The following is an 18,383-nucleotide window of genomic DNA, read 5'->3' as shown; positions in this document are numbered from 1 at the left end:
CACAAAACAAAACACACAAAATGTCACTTCATAACAGGGAGCTTGTGTGTATCTGCTTCTAGTTGGGACACTGGGAAAGTTCTGGAGGTCGGCAGTGGTGACAGCCCGGCAGTGGTGACAGCGCGGCAGTGTGAGGCATTACACGCCATTGAACTGGAGTGTTTAAACCAGTGCTCTCAGCCTTTCTCCTGGGTCATTATAGTTCCCCATGCTGTGGCGACCCCCACTCATAAAATTATTTTTGTCGCTACTTATAACTATAACTTTGCTAGTGTTATGAATTGTAATTCAAAGAGCCACATTTTCCGATGGTCTTAGGGGACCCCTCTGAAAGGCTCATTTGACCCCCCAAAGGGTCTCAAGCCACAAGCTGAGAACCACTGGGTTAAAACCGAGTTAAATGTGCTTTCTCCTGTCACATTGAAATAAGAATGAAAAAGATTGAAAAGCATGGTCACCAGAGAAACCTCCACCATCTGATAGGCGAGAATAATAGCAAAAGGAGAGGAGACACCTGTGTCCAGGGAGTGAGTGTCAGCTGGCGGGGAGGCCGTTTTGATACTGGTCTGATGGTCCCCAGTACCCCTTAAGCGAAAGAGATCATGGGACTCTTAAGGACACAAAGAAATAAGAAGCCAAGACTTGGGGCTGTAGAATGCCCCGCCCCTCTGTGGACCAGGTGAAAAGACAACAGAATGAAAAGACACTGTTGGAACAAAACGCCAAGCCTGATCCACAGCAGCAGCGCCAGGGGCGGGGCTAGGGGCGGAGTCAGGGGCGAGGCTGGGGCAGTGTCGGTGGCATTGGGCAATCAGGTGGACACAAGTGTGATGTGTACCTGTGATCACAGCACGTGGGAAGGTGGAGGCAGGAGGATCAGAAGTTCAAAGTCATCTTTGGCTACATAGTGAGTGGATAAGCCTGAGACATGTAAGACAAAAAAATTAAGTGTGAGGAAAAAAAAATTAAGGGTCTTTATAGAAGTGGCTGGCCTAAAAAACAAAAACAAAACAAAACAAAACAAAACAAAACAAAACAACAAGGGCAGAGTCCTCCTAGCTGCAGACCAGTGTCTTCCTTGCTGCTCCCCAAAGGCCACAGTGTTCCCTACCTGGAAAGGTGCTGAGGGGAGGACTCACTGGTTAGTTTCATCTTCATCCTTTGGATGGGACTTGTTTTGTTCCCTAAAGGAAGTTTATAGAGATGTAGAGCAAACAGGACGGTTGAAAGGCAGGCAGCTTAGGGTCAAATCTCAGTGTCTCCTCTCACCTGGGCTCTGAGGGAGTGCTTGGGCAAATGAATTAACCTTTTGGTTTTTTCACAAAGTGTTGCTAGTTTCTACTTTGTGGGGCCTAATTAGTTTCAAATGAAGACTCCTGATTTGGGAGGCTCACAGAACAGCAGCACCCTGTACCCCAGTCCTGGAGGCAGAAGGTTGCTGTGGACCATTGCTTCCAAAGCCTGAGCAGGTGGGCTAGCTACCTGTCCCCTGACTTGTGGTGGCTTGCTGTCAGTCTTTGGTGTACCATGGTTCTTAGAAGTGTCACCCTTCTACCTTCTTCTATCCGGGGCCTTGCTCCTGTCTGTGTGTCTGTCAACTTGTGCTTTTATGAAGACACTACTAATGTCACTTTTCTGTGTAGTGTGACCCCAACCAACTGCACCTGAAACGTGCCAAGGCCCTCGGGCTTAGGAATCCAACATACAAATCTGGGTGCGGCAGAAACCATTAACCCACAACAGAGCTTATTGTGAGGGTTAAATGAAATGCTACAGGGGGAACTAAGCTCAGTACTCAGCACAGAGCAGGCACTCAGCAAGCACCCAGTGTTCCTAGCCATTCCACCTGTCATTACAGCAAAGGCTACTGTGACCAACCTGTTCACAGCTCCTTCAGGGCTCACGGTCTGCTTGTCTCTGGGACCAGACTGCCTGCTCAGGGAGGCCACTAAAGTTCTAAACGATACACTCCCCCATGCTGTTTTTTGTTTAAAAAATAGGTAATTTTCTCCCCTGCCTTGAGGAAGTGAAACTCGCAGGCTTTGTCGGGTTAGGCATCAATTCACACAAATTGCTAAGCCACACTGTTTGGATCTCTCAAATGTATCTGACAGCAGGAGTGGGAGGCGGTGGATTTCAGAGTGGTGTGTTGTCTGCACTCATGTGTAATTGTGTTTGCGTCAATGTCTCAGGCACAAGGTTTCAAGAGTTCTGGGGGTTTTCCTGGGTTTAAAAATCATGTGTGTGTATGCGCGTGTGCATGTATGTGTGTGCGTGCGTGTGTGCGTGCGCGTGTGCGTGTGTGTGCCACTGTGAATGTGTGGAGCTCAGAGGAAAACGTTAGGTACTGGTCTTCTTTCCGCGTTGTGGGAGGCTGGGTCTATGTTCCACAGGCCTACTGGTCCAGGAGCTTCCTGCGATTTCCCTCATCTCCACATCCTGTGTCACAGTAGATGTGCTGGGATTACAGACCTGTGCTACCGTGCCTGGCTTCACATGGGTTCTGGAGATTAAGGCTCAGATCTTTGTGCTTGTGACACTCTATCCACTGAGCCACCTCCCCAGCCTGAGACGTCTGCTTTTGGAAGGAGAACCCTGAATTGTCGTTCTGAGCCACACTATGATTATTTATTCAGTCAACAAACATTCAATTCATAGACTAAGGGCCAGGTCTCACTCCAAGTCACAAGTACTGTCCCTACACTACTGTCACCATTGGCTCACAGGCTCACTGTCTAAAAGAGGAGACAAGCTTACATCCAAACAATTTGAGCTGGAACCATATTGCTACTCAGTATTTACCTGGGATCCTGGTGGCCCCTCTCTACCTCCCATCTATCTCACCCGATGGTTCCGACCAGGTATCTTGTAGGCAGCCAGTGATAGGCAACCCTACCTCACCCAACCCCTGCTTGGCCAAAGTTAGCTTGTCAGAGGAGGTGGGAGTGCTGGGAATATCACTTATCTACATGGGCTTCAGTCACCCAGATGGGTAGCCTGGACCTGTGCAATCTGCTTACCTCACTCATGTGGACTTGGAATCTCTCTTTAATCTATGATAGGAGCATTCATTACTCCAATCATTCATTCAGGTGCTATTTATCAGACATGCCTATGTCCCATGTATAAGATACTGCAGAAAAAAAAAACACAGGCGATAATTGAGCTGAACTGTGTGTCAGATGGAAACCACTGTGGGCAAGGATGAAGTTTGGGGCAGTGAGTAGATGGGAGGACAGTGAGTAGATGGGAGGACAGTGAGTAGATGGGAGGACAGTGAGTAGATGGGGAGGGACAGTGAGTAGATGGGGAGGGCAGTGAGTAGATGGGGAGGACAGTGAGTAGATGGGAGGACAGTGAGTAGATGGGAGGACAGTGAGTAGATGGGAGGACAGTGAGTAGATGGGGAGGGACAGTGAGTAGATGGGGAGGGCAGTGAGTAGATGGGGAGGACAGTGAGTAGATGGGAGGACAGTGAGTAGATGGGGAGGACGGTGAATAGATGGGGAGGGCAGTGAGTAGATGGGAGGAGAATGAGTAGATGGGAGGGCAGTGAGTAGATGGGAGGACAGTGAGTAGATGGGATGACATTGAGTAGATGGGAGGGACAGTGAGTAGAAGGGGAGGGACAGTGAGTAGATGGGAGGATAGTGAGTAGATGGAGGGACAGTGAGTAGATGGGGAGGGCAGTGAGTAGATGGGAGGACAGTGAGTAGATGGGAGGACAGTGAGTAGATGGGGGGACAGTGAGTAGATGGGAGGACAGTGAGTAGATGGGGAGGACAGTGAGTAGATGGAGGGACAGTGAGTAGATGGGAGGACAGTGAGTAGATGGGAGGGACAGTGAGTAGATGGGGAGGACAGTGAGTAGATGGGAGGACAGTGAGTAGATGGCAGGGACAGTGAGTAGATGGGAGGACAGTGAGTAGATGGGAGGGACAGTGAGTAGATGGGAGGGACAGTGAGTAGATGGGAGGACAGTGAGTAGATGGGGAGGACAGAGAGTAGATGGAGGGACAGTGAGTAGATGGTAGGACAGTGAGTAGATGGGAGGGACAGTGAGTAGATGGAGGGACAGTGAGTAGATGGGAGGGACAGTGAGTAGATGGGAGGACAGTGAGTAGATGGGAGGACAGTGAGTAGATGGGAGGGACAGTGAGTAGATGGGAGGACAGTGAGTAGATGGGAGTGACAGTGAGTAGATGTGGAGGACAGTGAGTAGATGGGGAGGAACAGTATCTGCTATAGGGCATGGGAAAGCCCTATCCAGGGAGGTGACTACAGTGTGGGACACAGGAAGTAACAGAGTAGCCAGGTAGTTAGCAGCACAGCTTTCTAAGCTCCTGGGATGAGCCCGCCCCATGCTGGATCTGATCCCAGCCCTCATCTCTGTTTGTGATGTATCCAGGACTGGGTGCTGCCCAGCTGCAGTGGGAATCAGTTACTCGACAGTTGCTCAGCCTTCCTCCATGAGACTGCGTTAGAGGGAGGGTGAAGGCAGCTCAGAAAGCTCAATTTTTAGTACAGTTGTTTATTGCTAGCAATAAATATTCTCGATGGTATGAATTTGCAAGGCCAGAGGACCAAACCCCCTCCATATCAGGCCTGGGATCTGATCCCCAGAAAGACACCCATGGGAACCTTGAGAGGCAGTGGGGGGGGGGGGAAGGGGGCGGGGGGGCGGGGAGATGGCGGCCTCAGAACTTGGGTATATTCCTGAGGCTGTGTCACAGTGAGAATTTGGGAATTGCGCTTGATGAATCTGACTGCCAGTCAACTCCAAAGCATGATGACCTATCTCCTGTCAGTCCCGATTAGTGCCTGGGTTGAAAATGGCTTTTTATGTACAGAGGCCCGGAAGGCATGGGATGAGAAGCATGGTTAGATTTCTCAATTAGCAAAGTGATTGGAGGGAGCGCTGGTGGCTGAGTTCACCCTAGGTGTGCAGTCCAGTGGGTTGCATGGCTGGAGTCATCCTACTGCCTCAGTACCCCAGAGGTACCAGAGATGCTGACTCATCAGAGGAGGGATACTATGGAGGGATCCCAGTAACAATGCATACTGAGTAGTGGGTTGCTTTACCCAGTTCCTTCCTCAAGTGGGGGAAGCCAACACCCAAGATAGCAATTTGGTTACAGTAAAACATCTTTCTTGGGAATAATGATTTTCCCATAGAAACACCTGGCAGTCTTAGATTGGCTCCCAGATACATGTGATATTGACATGTTCTCAGAAGGAGGCCAGATCAAAAGTGGTGTGAGGGTGGCCCAGTCTTAGACCAAGTCAGTCAGTTGTTCCTTGCCTCCCCGGGCAAAGAGCCCCGAGGCTCCCAGGTGGGAGCTATTAGCCGAGCATCTGTGGCATCTGGGGGATGGGCTAACCCAGTCAGACCCTTCAAAGTGATCCCCGGAGACCTGGGTGGTATGCCAACAGCACCTGTGCATTAGTTTTGTGCTTAATGCTATGAGATGATTCTAAGGGCAGCCAGAGGTGGGATGGCACAGAGGCAGGCAAGAAGCAGGTTGGTGACAGACACCTTCCTTCTCAGCAACTCAGATCCCGTGAGTAAGAGTGAGTGGCAGAGAGCCCCAAATCACGTTTGCCCACAGGTACACTTTATTTGGCTCTGACCACTATAGCCTTAACAAGGATTAATAGACTGGCTCACCATTGAGAGGGTGGCAATGAGTTATGCGTGTGAAGCGCACAGCCCCTCACAGGTATACCGTGACTTGCTACTGACTCAAGCCCCCTCAGAACGCAGCATCCATAACAAAAACTGCAGTATGAGGGCTGTCAGTGGGCACTGAGCACGCGAACATTACCAACTAATTCCCATTCTTCAGATGAGAAAACTGAGGCCCAGACAGTGAATATTTTCCCAGGTCACCTAGCCCCACCAGGTACACTGCAGTCTTTCTGTCTGGCTTCATGACTGCAGTTTCTGTGAGTTTGTCGGGGCTGTTCTATGCAGCAGCTTGTTTCTCGTGTTAGAGGGTGGCTGGTTCGACAGTGTGGATGGAGAGAGACTGGTTCTGAAGCCACCTTCTTTCTCCACTAAGTATGTGAGAGAGGCTCTGTTCTCTCACAAAGTATTCCAGGATGCTGGGGACCAGTGGGAAGGAGAAGGGGTTTTGGAAGGAAGTTTGTTGCTCCCAATGTTAGTCAAGGAGGCTCTGGAGAGGGGCCCTAGGATAGGACACAGCGAGTGATATGGGAATGAGCCAGGTCCCAGGGCTTCAGACAAGGTCTGGAGCAGATGCCTGAGAACTGAGCTGCATCACATAGCACTGGGGCAGAGCCAGGGCTGATTGGATGACGGCTCCCCCCAAACCATGATGTCTCAAATGTGTTAAAATAGAAACTAAGCCCTGCCTCTGGGCTAAATGAGGGCATCAAACACAGGACACGGACATGTAGGAGCTGTGTAGAAAAATGAAACCAGCCACCCACAGGAAGTTCTCAGAGATGGTGTTTAGTTGTGTGTGCACGGGCACATCTGTACATGTGTGCCTATGTCTCATAGGCACATATGTATGTGTGTACATATATCTATGCATGCGTACCCGTGTACATACACGTGGGTTAGATGTGTCAGTGTGGACTTGCATGTATGTCTGAACATGTGTGCATTGAGTGTGTGTGTGTGTGTGTGAAGGATTTCTGGATAGAGAGTAAACTCCTCAACTTCAGGATGACAGACAGCTGCCCTGGGCCGCAGTGGTATGGGATAACAGGTCGTTTGAGTCTACTTTGTGCTCTCTCCCGCCTGGGGCATTTTCCCCAGGCTGCATGCTTTACTTGGGCCATTGGGATTCCAACCCGACCTGCTTTGTGAACTTTTCTTTTTTAGTAAAATGTTGTTGGGAGTGGGTGAGCAGCAGTGACTGGTTTTCAAGTCTTAGCAGAGATACGTTTTACAAAACCCTAACACAAAAGCTTTAATGGACCTGCTGGCCTGTGATTCCCTCCTGGCCAGGAACAAAAGCAACCAGGTCATGCGCTCTATGACAGTTCGTGTAGAGTCCTTTCCTTCCCTGTGAGCTAAACCTGAAGAGAGCAGCCATCAAGAGAAAGGTCTCAGCCTAGGACAGGGCCTCTTGGACAGAGGCTGCCTGGTGCGCTGCCCTTGCTGGTTCAGAGAAGCTGGCGAAGGATGAAGGGTGTGATGTGGATACTCACGCTGGCCAGCAGAGGGCGTCAGATCCTTAGGAGCTGGAGTGACAGGCAGTTGTAAACCACCCAGCGTGGTTGCTAGGAACCAAACTCAGATTCTCTGGGAAAGCATTAGCTGCTCTTAGCTACTGAGCTCCCGCCTCATGTTTCACTCTTCTAAAACATACGTTCTAGAGGCTGGGGATGTAGCTCAGTTAGTGGAGTGCTTCACAGGCACAAAACCCTGCATTCAGAGAGATGGGCCACCTCCTTCCTGGCTGTGCTGGCTTCTGCATGGAGTCTACCCATGGAAAGTGTCAATCACAGGAAACAGCTTAGCAGGAACCACACTCTCTTTCCAAGGTCCTCACAGGAGTCCCTTAATCACCCCTAAAACCAGTTGCACTCGTATGCCAGATTGCTCCACAGGCTGAGATGACAGGGAAACTTTATACGTATCACATTGCCATAGGAAGTAAAGTGTGGATCTATTATTCCAGCATGACATAGGCACCACATATTACATAAGATGAGTTTTAAAGAATGAGCAGAGAAGAGGACAGGGTGAAGGCTCAATTGGTAAGGCCCTTGCCTTGTAAGCATAGGACCTAAATTCAATTACCAGCACGCATGTAAACTCGGGGTATAGTGGTACACACTTACAATGCCAGCACTGGGGAGTCTTGGACAAGGACCTGAGGACAGGTGGATCCTCGAGTCTAACCTGATTGGGGATCAAAAACCAAGGTAGAGAGACCCTAAGTAATGGTACCGCAGACGGTGCCATCGCCTCTGGTCTCCACACACACTTGTGCACGCTCACACACAGGCATTTGTGCAAGCACACGCGTCCACCAACACCCACATAGAGACTAGCCAGAAGGATCCTTCCCATCACAGCGGTAGTAACCCTAACTAAGACAAGGCCTGTGGGTGAAACGTGGTGGGTGAATGCGAGTGGCCCCCATATTTGAATGTTTAATCACCAGAGAGTGGAACTGTTTGAAAGGGTTAGAAAGATGAGGAGGCATGGCCTTGTTGGAGGAAGTGTGTCCTGGGGGTGGGCTTTGAGGTTTCAGAAGCCCATGACAAGCCCAGGCTCTCTGTTTCTCTCTGCCCACGGATGAAGATATGAGGCTCTCAGCTCCAGGGCCACGTCTGCCTGCAGGCCACCACGCTCCCCGCTATGATGATAATGGACTGACTCTCTGAAACTGTAACCAAGCCCTCAATTAAATGCTTTCTTTTATAATTGTTGCCATGGTCATGGTGTCTCTTCACAGAAATAGAACAGTGACTAAGACACGGGCCCTTACTGAGAGACCAGTGAAGGAGATGTTCTGGGCATAGCATTGCTTGGCACTTGAAATTTTTTTCATGGCCTCTTTTTTTGTTTTTAAATTGATGAGACATATATAATTATATATATATATAATTATATATAAATAAAACATAAAAATATGTACATAAAAATAACATTATACAGACTTATCAGGTTATATATAACCTGCTACATATATTCAGGGCTGTGCTGGCCTCCCTGCTCTAGACCCTCCTCAGACCATGTCCAATCTGTCTACTACCCAGAAAGATTTGGCCAGCAGGAGCACATCCTTCTCTAGGATCTAGCCTGTCAGTCGGACTGATCCTCCCCTCTATGCACCCTTCCAACCCCACCACTCCAGATTTAGCCCAGGTTCCAAATCTAGCACAATGGCCAAGTCTGGCCTGCACAGCAACCAACCTCTAGGCTCTACAGGGCTCCTGCCCTCCCAGGACCCACAGGCCCTTCCCATGCCACATCCATTGGTGTTGGGTAACTCTTAGTTACTTTTCTATTGCCATGACAAAATACCATGACCAAGGAAACGTATAAAAGAAAATATTCAATTCGGAGGGCGTGGTTCCTGAGGGTTTAAGTCCATGGCCATCATGGTGAGAACATGGCAGCAGGCAGGCAGGCAGGCATGGCACTGTAGCAGTAGCTGAGAGCTTACATCTGATCCATAAGCATGAGATAGATAGATAGATAGATAGATAGATAGATAGATAGATAGATAGATAGACAGAGAGAGAACTGAGAAGTTTCCTGAGCTTTTTAAACCTCAAATCCCATTCCAGTGACACACCTCCCCCAACAAGGCCACGCCCTCTCGTCCTTCCCAAACAGTTCTACTAACTGGGAATGAAGCATTCAAATGTGAGCCTACGGAGGTTATTCTCATTCAAACCCCCTCCATAACCAGTTGGTATGCTCTTCCCTGGGGAAACCTATGTCTTCCACTGCCAGCCTTCCCTAGCTGCCTGTAGCTCTCTCTGTGGGGCTGGGGCCTCTTGCCTCACCCTCCCCACCCACAGTAGCATGTTTACTGGTGTTGGCCTTGCTCAGATCATGAATTTTAGCATAGCTCCTGGGAAATCCTCAAGTTTGAGCAGAAACCATGCTCCATGATCCATGCTTCACTTTCAGAAAAATGATTGTGTAGCAGTGTCTGGCAGGTGCCCAGCCTGGGGTTCATTCCCCACATGTGCTTGGCAGAGGAAGGTACTAGGTGAGAAAGAATCCTGGGATTCTGGAGTGTGGGGTCTTTTCAGGCCTGAATATGATTCTGTGTCCCCAGAATGGAGAGATACACAGCCTGGGTCACTGGCATACAGCAGAGCTATAGAAGATCTGGTCCCCAAACGGACGAAGCAGAGCTGAACCCCCCCAGGCTAAGCTGGATCTTCTCTGTGCATCAGAGAAGACATTTCTTCACCAACATGCCAGCTAGGCACCCAGGCCCAGTTCCCGGCTGACGGCGCACACTGAATCAATTGGAATTGAGTCACTGATATAATTAATTTAATGCATTTAAATGATTTTCTGTATAGTAAACATGCTGAATGAGGGTGACCCAGAATACCGTGTCTGCCTGAGAAATGGAGACGGTAAGAGTGACGATGAAGCTGCTTCAGCAAAGCGCTCTGAGCTCTTCCCACTTGTTTATGTCTTCCTAACTCCTCACTGATTGCTGAACTTGGCCTTCTGCGACCTCCCTGGGCCACAAAGGCACTTTGTACTGTGTCAGAGGATATTGTATTTTCATCAATCCAAAGATAATTTTAATGAGACCTGTCTGCAACCCAGAGCCAGGTGCATCGTAATACCCAACAAACTGGGAAGCGGAAGATAGAACGGAGAGCCAAATGGATTCACATTGCAGCCTTTCTTGACTTAAGGGGACTCTCGAGGGCAGCCGGGACAGGAGGTGGAGTTGAAGGAGGTATGGTTGGGTCTGCCTGCCTTTGGGGCTCTGCCAAGACTTAGTGCTGGGGGCCATGAGTGAGCCATACCTCCCTCCAGATCAGTGTCACTGGTAACATTAGGGTGTTGGCTCTGAGCACTTACAAGAGTGTGTGCAGGTCTGCCATTGGCTGAATTATGACTCAGACTGGTGCAGGTGTCAAGGAATTTCCCATTAGTAAGAAATTCATCTTCAAGCCCTGGAAAGCATTTTAGCCCGTCTTAGCTAATTGCTCATCAAGTAGTGATTATTTGGCTTAGATGACAGGGTGTGCTTCACAGGGGTTATAAATGAGCTCTGGCGGAGCAGTGCCAGGCGCCAGGCGCCAGGCGTAAGGCTGGCCTCTGGGCTTAGAGATGCAGCAAAAGGCTTCTGGGCTTCCGCAGCGATCCACGAGCCAGGCTGTGTTGGGTGTCATGAACTCATTCTTCCAACAAGAAGCAAAGCAGAGGATGGGTAAGCAGCCCCGCCCACCCTTCCTCTCCAGGTGAGCAGAGAATGTGCACAGGGATGGGAGCAGGTGGGGTGTCATAACTGGGAGGAGAGGCTGAGGGAAGGATTCCTCTGATAACCCAGAAGCTCATACCCCAGACTAGCCCTGAACTTGCTAGGTAGCCACAAATGACCTTGAACTTCTGGTCCCTCTGCCTTTGACTCCTGAGTGTTGTGGTTTTAGGCCGGTGCCACCAAGTGCGGTATTGGTGACACCAAGGATCGAACATAGAAATTTGCTCACACCAGGTCAGCACTGTGCCAATGGGGCCTTGCCCCTAGTCCGAGAAGCCTCTTTCTTTCAATGTGTTTCAGGCTCTATGTAGCCTGGGCTGGCCTCAAGTTCACAGTCCTCCTACCACCACCTACTAAGTGCTGGGATTATGGGCATGTGCCACCATACCTGGGTTTTAGTAAGCTTTGTATTGTGGGCTCTGAATGTGATTTTATAAGGGATTTCTGAGGGTAAAGGCATCCCTTTAAGCCTGAGTTTGAGGCTAGATTCAGTAAAAATGTGCTTGGTCAGTAGTACAGCACCTTCACGTCTGAATGAGGGAGGGGGATGTCAGCATTTAGATCCTTCGACCTAGGGATGTTGGAAACCAACTTCCCTTCTGCAAACTGAGAGCCCCGCCCCCCGCCCCTTTAGGCAGGGAAGTGGCTGCTGAACTACAGTTTCCTTAGAATCACCGAGTTTAGAGCCCTGTTCAGTGAGTCTGACTAGCTTTTGGGTGATACTCACCACATTCTGAATGGCTGCCCCCATGAGAGTCCTTATCAACTCAAGACTTACCTTCCCAGCTTACCGACCCAACTTACCTTCCCAGGCCTACCATCTGCCTCCTCAGCATCCTGTCTCAGATGATGGTATCCTCCCCTAGCCAATCCCACCTTCCCTCTTACTCGACTTCCACCTCGTCAGTCAGCTTTGAAGGCCTACTGCTTGTACACCACTCAAGGCCAGGCTCAAATGCCACCTCTTCTGAGAAGCCTTCCCTGAATTCTCCACAGAGGTCAAGGGCATCCTTGTAAGCTGGTGGAGTTCTCCCCAGAGCCAAATGCTCTAAACCCTTCCATGTCATCTCTGCTCATGTCTCACTCCTAGATCTGCACCACTACACACATCTTGCAGCTTCTGTAAGACCTGCCGGCCACACCACCAGTGCCTGAAAATGTCTTCCAAACTCAGCAAGAAACACACCAACCCTCCCGTCTCGTGGTATCCCATCATGGACTGATCTCTAATTGATACCCAGTTAGACAGAACAAGGATAACACATTCACTCATTCCTGCTTCAGCCAAAGCTCCTGTGTTTGCTAGGAAGACCAGAGGCAGATAGAGTACCACGAGATTCCCTACACCCATGCCCAGAAGGCAGTGCCATGTGGCCATGATGATGGAAACCAACATTTAAGTCCCAACTCTTCCTAGGGTTAGCTTTCTACTTCAAAGGTCCGAGTTCTAGGCTGATCATCTTTAACAGGTATAGGATCAGCAACTGTTCCTCTCATGGGGCATAAAGATGCAACAGGACCAATATTAGAATAGTACCAAGAGCTGGCATTTCCTGGGTTTAAGCCCTAGATATACACAACTGGGTAGGATCTATACAATGTGCAGGGCCAAGCCCACAGTGAATGTTGGGGATCTATTGAGCATTATGGGTGCTAATTTTCCAATGTTCATGTAAGGTGTATGTATTACCATCTGCATTTGCCAAGTGAGAAACTTGAAGCTCAGACCAGGAAATCTCCCCAATCAATGTTAGCAGCAGGTGCCACATGAGCACCTCTTTCTGTCTTGTGCTAGAGATTGAACCAAGGACTCTAGGAACGTTGGGCAAGCATTCAATCCCAGGGCCATGTCCCCAGTCTTCTTTTTGCTTTCAATTTTGAGACAGTCACACTGAGTTGGTCAGGCTGGCCTTGAATTTACTCTGTATGGCAGGCAGGTCTTGAACTTGAGACCTTTCTGCCTCTGTGTCCCAAGTAGCTGGGATTACAGGCTTGCACCTCCAGGCCCAACACAATGACTAATCTCCGCAACTACTTTGCAAACAGAAGCACTGTCCCCATTCAGTTCAAAGAAGGTCACTCATAAGTGGAGATGCAGGATTTGAACCTGAATTTGGCCCACTGTACCCACAGGTCTTTCTTATTGGTGAGTCATGGAAATGTTTCCCCAGAGAAAGAGTCCATCCCACCCCAGCCTTCTTCCCAATCTTCCTCCCACAGTCCTGTGGCTCACAGGAAACCCGAGAGAAGAAAGCACACATCAACACACATCAGCACACATCACCAGTGCCTAACGGTCCCTCTTTTGACCTTGTATGATTCCCTAGGGCACCGAAAAAGCAGCCCAGGAGGCTGGGGACTGACCGTGACTCCGAAGAAGTTGGTTTCGTTCATGGCATTGAGGATGATTCTGCCCAGGGTGTGGTCTGTGTAGTTGAAGTCCTGGATCCGCTGGTGCCTGCTACTGGCATGCAGTGTCTCCATGGCCCTCTGCAGGGTCTTGGCGATGACCCAGATGCCATCGTAGGCGTACCCATGGAACTTGCTGGGCCCCACACCCGAACGCTTGCTGTTGTATTCTCTTTCGTATTGCTGTGGAGTCTGGAAACGCAATGGGGAGGGGACACGGAGTTACAGCAGGCACAACTGGCACACGGATACTCTTCAGAGTCTATTGTGTGCCCATCACAATGCTGGGCTCACAGTCCATCCTGTCTCTTCATTCTGCAACGATTTCCTAACGTGGCAGCCATTACTGTCTCCCCTTTTACAGATGTGGACACTGACTTGCTCAGGTCCCAGAGTCGGTGAGTGACAGGGCTGATCTAACCCAGCCTGTCGAAGCAGAGGGTGTAATATTCACTAATCATATCTCCCCCTGATGTTTGCAGGGTCTGGAAGAATTGCTGGCTCATTTACTGAACCTAGAAATTGAAGCTGTATACAAGTTGACAAAATATTCGATGGTTAATTTTCCATTTCCCGCCAGAATAATCATACATTCCAAATGATTTGAAGTGCTTGATTTGAATTCAGCACTGGGGGTTCTTTTGAGAAAAGCCAGCCTTGCTGGGCAGTCCAGGCCCATCAGTCCCTTCCCTTTCTTCTGCCTCCAGCCAGCAGCTCATGGGTTCTCTCTGTCTTTTGCCTTCACCTTCAGAGAACTCTGGACCATCTCAGAGGTGGTCACCCTTAAGGACTGGAACCAAGCAAGGCCACAGGTCCCAGGCTCTGGGAATGGCCCTAGGATATGGGCAGGGGACTCAGAGCATGGGTTAGAAGATATGTCTAACACTTTACCTTCTGATATGATGCAGTCATTTACTAAGGTCACAATCCAGATCAAGTTGCAGATCAAGTTACAAAAAAGTATTGCAACCCCCTTCAGTGTTTTAGGCTTACGACTGCTTCTGTGTTGGGCTGTGTTCATAGCTATCTTTGGCTGCATGCATGTTAGATATGCTGAATTGAGAATTTAGAAGGTTCTAGCTCTGTCCTCACAGTCCTGTGATTCTGAGCCTTAATGGAAAGGCCATCTTGGAACACAGACCCTGAGGCAGATCCAAACAAAGACGATCTGTATGTACCTTCTACGTGTCCCTTCAAAGCTACAGCAGGGACTGTGAACAGCTTGACACTGAACCACAGATGGTCCCCTATTCCTTGTTGAATTTTATAAAAGAATCCACTGGTGACATTAACATCCTGATTCGCCACAATTTCCTGACATTGCTCTTTGACTCTGGTGCCTGAGGTTGTCCTTCCATGTGATATCACCCGGGGAACCCATGACCTCAGCCTCCTCTCCACGAACCGTTTTCAAATCCTCTGACCTCCACATAGCCACCTGGAAAACCCCCTGAGGGTCAAACCACACAGAAACTGGATCCCTTGTCATTTTATGCTCAGAAGGGCCTGAGAGGGTCACATGTGCCCTCTGTACAGCCCGAGGGGCCTAGGGTCACAGTGGTTGCTGCAAGCGTGTGAGTGGTGCATGAAGTCAGATGGGCACCCATCCTGTTGCTGCTCACTGGCAGTGAGGTCATCACTGTTCATGGGAAGATCGATCGCACAGCTGTCCTTAGTCAGTAGTCAGGGAAGATGGGTCTGTACTTTCCACGGCAGTGGCTTTTGCATGCATGGAGCCCACCATCCAAAAAGTAGGGGTTTTGGTAGAGCCACCCAGACAGGTGTCCAGGAGGAGCCCAGACCAGATGTGGCTCTTGGAGGATTTCTGTCTGTACAAGTGGAATATGTCCAGCAATGAGTCCATGGCTCTCCCTCTAGTCTCAGGCTCTTCTGGAAGCCCAGGCTATCCTTTAACTGTCACTCATCTCTAGCTACCACTTTTATATATGTCTCTCCAAATCCAAGCAGAACTGACTTCACACCAGGCCTTTGGACCAGCTTAGCTCCTGCATCCACACCCCACAGAATGACTCATACAACATTCCTGTGTGCTCTGGTCTGTGCAGGCATGGCTACAGAGTGCCGGCACCTTCTTCCTTAGCCAAGTTCACTCTTCCTAGGGAGCTGTCTAGAATGGGGTGCTCTCTCTTCTTCTACCCTTCCAGGTGCCTAGATTACATGGAGTTTCCTGGTACCCCAGGGCTTTTGCACTGGCCATGCCTATCAGACTCCCCCTCCACCCCAGCTTGGTGTGCTACATAGTCATAGCATCACGATACTGGGACAGGTCTCCTAAGCTAGCCTTTGCACACAGAGGAACCTCTATTCTTTCTAGCACTTACCATTCTTATGTGGCCTGCTGTTTGGCCTCTGTTTCTGCATACCACTAGCGCTGGCTCCACGGGGTCACTAAGTGGTTCCCAGAATCACATGACACACACATAGAACTCAGCCTTGCTGTCTGCTAAATGCCTATGCACACATCACAGGGATAAATGCATGGACACACAGGGGCATGCTTATGGATAAACCATGGGGCTGAATGTCGAGCTTGTCATAGCACGGGGTTAAATGATTTTCCCTGATACTGAAAGGTGCCATGCCCCTGTGTATGAAGGGATATGTTTACAAGCATACTTAATAATTGGTGTCTTGATAACCTGTGTTTAATTGTCAGTTTTTCAAGAAAAAGTATAATCTTCTCTTATATTTGCATTTTTTTCCTATCTGGTAGAATGAACTTCTTTCAAATATTGACCAAAAGCAGTTTTTACTTCTGAGGTAAATTTCTTCTTTCCACAACATTGCTGCAGTGATGTCTGATCTTCCAATTTTTAAAATAATATTGCTTTTTTTCCCCAGTTTTTTATTGCTTGGTTATCTGTGGATGTATGTATGCGCACTTGTGTGTGTGCATGAATATGTGTGTGTCTGTGTGTCTGTGTGTGCTTGCACTGAGTACTGATTCCACAGCAATTCTACCACAGGGATGCCCCTCACCTCCTCATCCCTCCATACTCCCAGGCATTGAGTTTGCAAGCATCCTACCCCAGCTTCCCCAGTAGCTGGGGCTGCAGGCCTGGCTGCCATAGACAGATTTAAAAACTTTAAACACGAGTTGTGATTTGGGTTTGCATGATGGTTCGTGTTAATTTTTGATTGACAAGACTGTGAACCACCTGGCAAATGGGCCTCAGGGCGGGCTTCTGAGGGTGTGGGAGGAGCACCCAGCTTAGTTGTGGGTGGGAACACTCCCTGGGCTGGGATCCTGGGCTTGAGGCGGTGTATTCCTGGGCTTGAGCATGTATTCGTTGCTCTCTTCTCCTGGCTGCGGATGTGGTGAGGCAGCAGCTTCAGCTCCTCGCCGTGACTCCCACCATGAGGGACTGTGACCTGGAACTGAGCCAAAATCAACTTTCTCCTCTGAGTTGCTCTTGTCGGGATGCTCTGTCACAGTGACTAGAAGAGAAACTAAAACTGTCTGTTTCTGGTGGTTAATTTAGCTCTTGGGTATTTTTAAAGTATGTAAAACTATCTAGATGTGTATCTCGGTATTAACTGCTTTCCCCTCACGTTGCTTCTTGAGGCAGGGTTTCTCTGTGTATTCCTGACTGTCCTGGAACTAGCAAGCATAAGAGGAATGAGGAGACCCTTTGACCTCTGTCTTCTTGGATTTCCCTCCCTACATCTGCTCTCAGATACACACAAAGTCACTGGAGGGTGGGGTGTCTGTGCTGGTCAGCTCTCTGCAACTATAACATAGTATATAAGCTTAAGAGAAACCTTAAGAAAAAGAAGTTTTGGTTGGTGATTGGCAGGCCTCATTATTTTGTCCTGGGGTGAGGCGGCTCACAAGGGGGTGTGTGTGGTCAACAACACCACTAACCGCATAGTCCAGGGAAGAAGGAGAAAGAGGAAGGAAGCTGTGTTCACAGTTCTCTCCCAGGGCTTGTCTCCAGTCACAATGATGTCTCACTAGGCTCCAACTCCCAAAGGTTCTGTGACTTCCCAACAGCGCCCTCCTTAGGAGCAAACCTTTAACTCATGACTTTTGGGGACCTGCATCGAGGCCACGACAACACGCATCTAGAATGTCATTTATTCCACCTCATGGTTCAGTCAGGTGATATTTCTCTTCATGTCCTAGGGCATATTTGAAGCTGTCTGGGATCCTCTAAACGTGAGGAGCTGTTACAGTTTGGGTTGACAGTGGCGCCTGTTCACTCACACGCTCTAATACTTGGTTCTCAGTTGGTGGTTCTGTTCAGGGAGACTGTGGAGACAGTGGGAGGTGGGGCCTTTCTGGAGGAAGTGAATGGTTAGGAGGTGGGCTTTGTGGTTTATGGCTCTGTCCACTTCAAACCCAAGTCTCTCTGTGTTTCCTGGTTGGCAGCCAAGATGTGGACAAGTGGAACCATGGGTTCCCAACACCACAACTGTAAGCCACTCCGGCTGCAAACCCTTCCTTGTGATGGAGCGTATCTCCTTAAATCATCAGACAAAATAGATATCCCTTTCCTTAAGTCTGGAATTTGTTCCCAGCAATGAGACGGTAACTACTGCAGGCTGGGATGGAGAGCTGAGGTGAGCAGGCCCGGGGTGGCCTCAAGAGCAGTTCATTGCCTGAATAGGTTAACTTTCTCGATGTAGTGTGTGTGTGTGTGTGTGTGTGTGTGTGTCTGTCTGTCTGTCTGTCTGTCTGTCTGTCTGTGCACCTGTGTGTAAGTCCCATAAAAGGATTAAGATCATACAACCTATTTGATTTGGCCTTGGGACCGACCCAGGTCCTATGTCTACTCTTTACATGAGTCCCTTAGAAATTTCTATTCTTTCCTACCTTACTTCTCTACTTTTGTTGTCCCGAGAGATGAGATGCAGGAACAGAGCCACGGAGACGAAGGGCTTGGCTGTCCTCCGTGTTTCTATGAGCAGAGGCTCGGGATAGGACCGGTGTTAGGTCTCTTTGCCTTTCCTACTGGGTCACATCCATTCACCACTGCTCCCTAGGGATGCCAGGGCCACCAT

General features: G+C 49.3%; 1 protein-coding gene across 1 annotated transcript in view; it reads right to left on the bottom strand.

Annotated features, from left to right (window-relative positions):
- Positions 1-18,383, bottom strand: part of Gabbr2 (gamma-aminobutyric acid type B receptor subunit 2) — a 329,174-nt gene that overhangs the window by 110,611 nt on the left and 200,180 nt on the right. Inside the window, exon 7 of the mRNA XM_021159700.3 lies at positions 13,314-13,550. Within this exon, the coding sequence (XP_021015359.1) occupies positions 13,314-13,550 (237 nt within the window). The remainder of the gene's footprint in view (positions 1-13,313; positions 13,551-18,383) is intronic.

This window comes from Mus caroli, unplaced genomic scaffold, assembly GCF_978045245.1.
Source record: "Mus caroli unplaced genomic scaffold, Mus_caroli_1 scaffold_6, whole genome shotgun sequence".
Lineage (NCBI taxonomy): Eukaryota > Metazoa > Chordata > Mammalia > Rodentia > Muridae > Mus > Mus caroli.
This window is presented reverse-complemented; position numbering and strand designations above follow the sequence as displayed.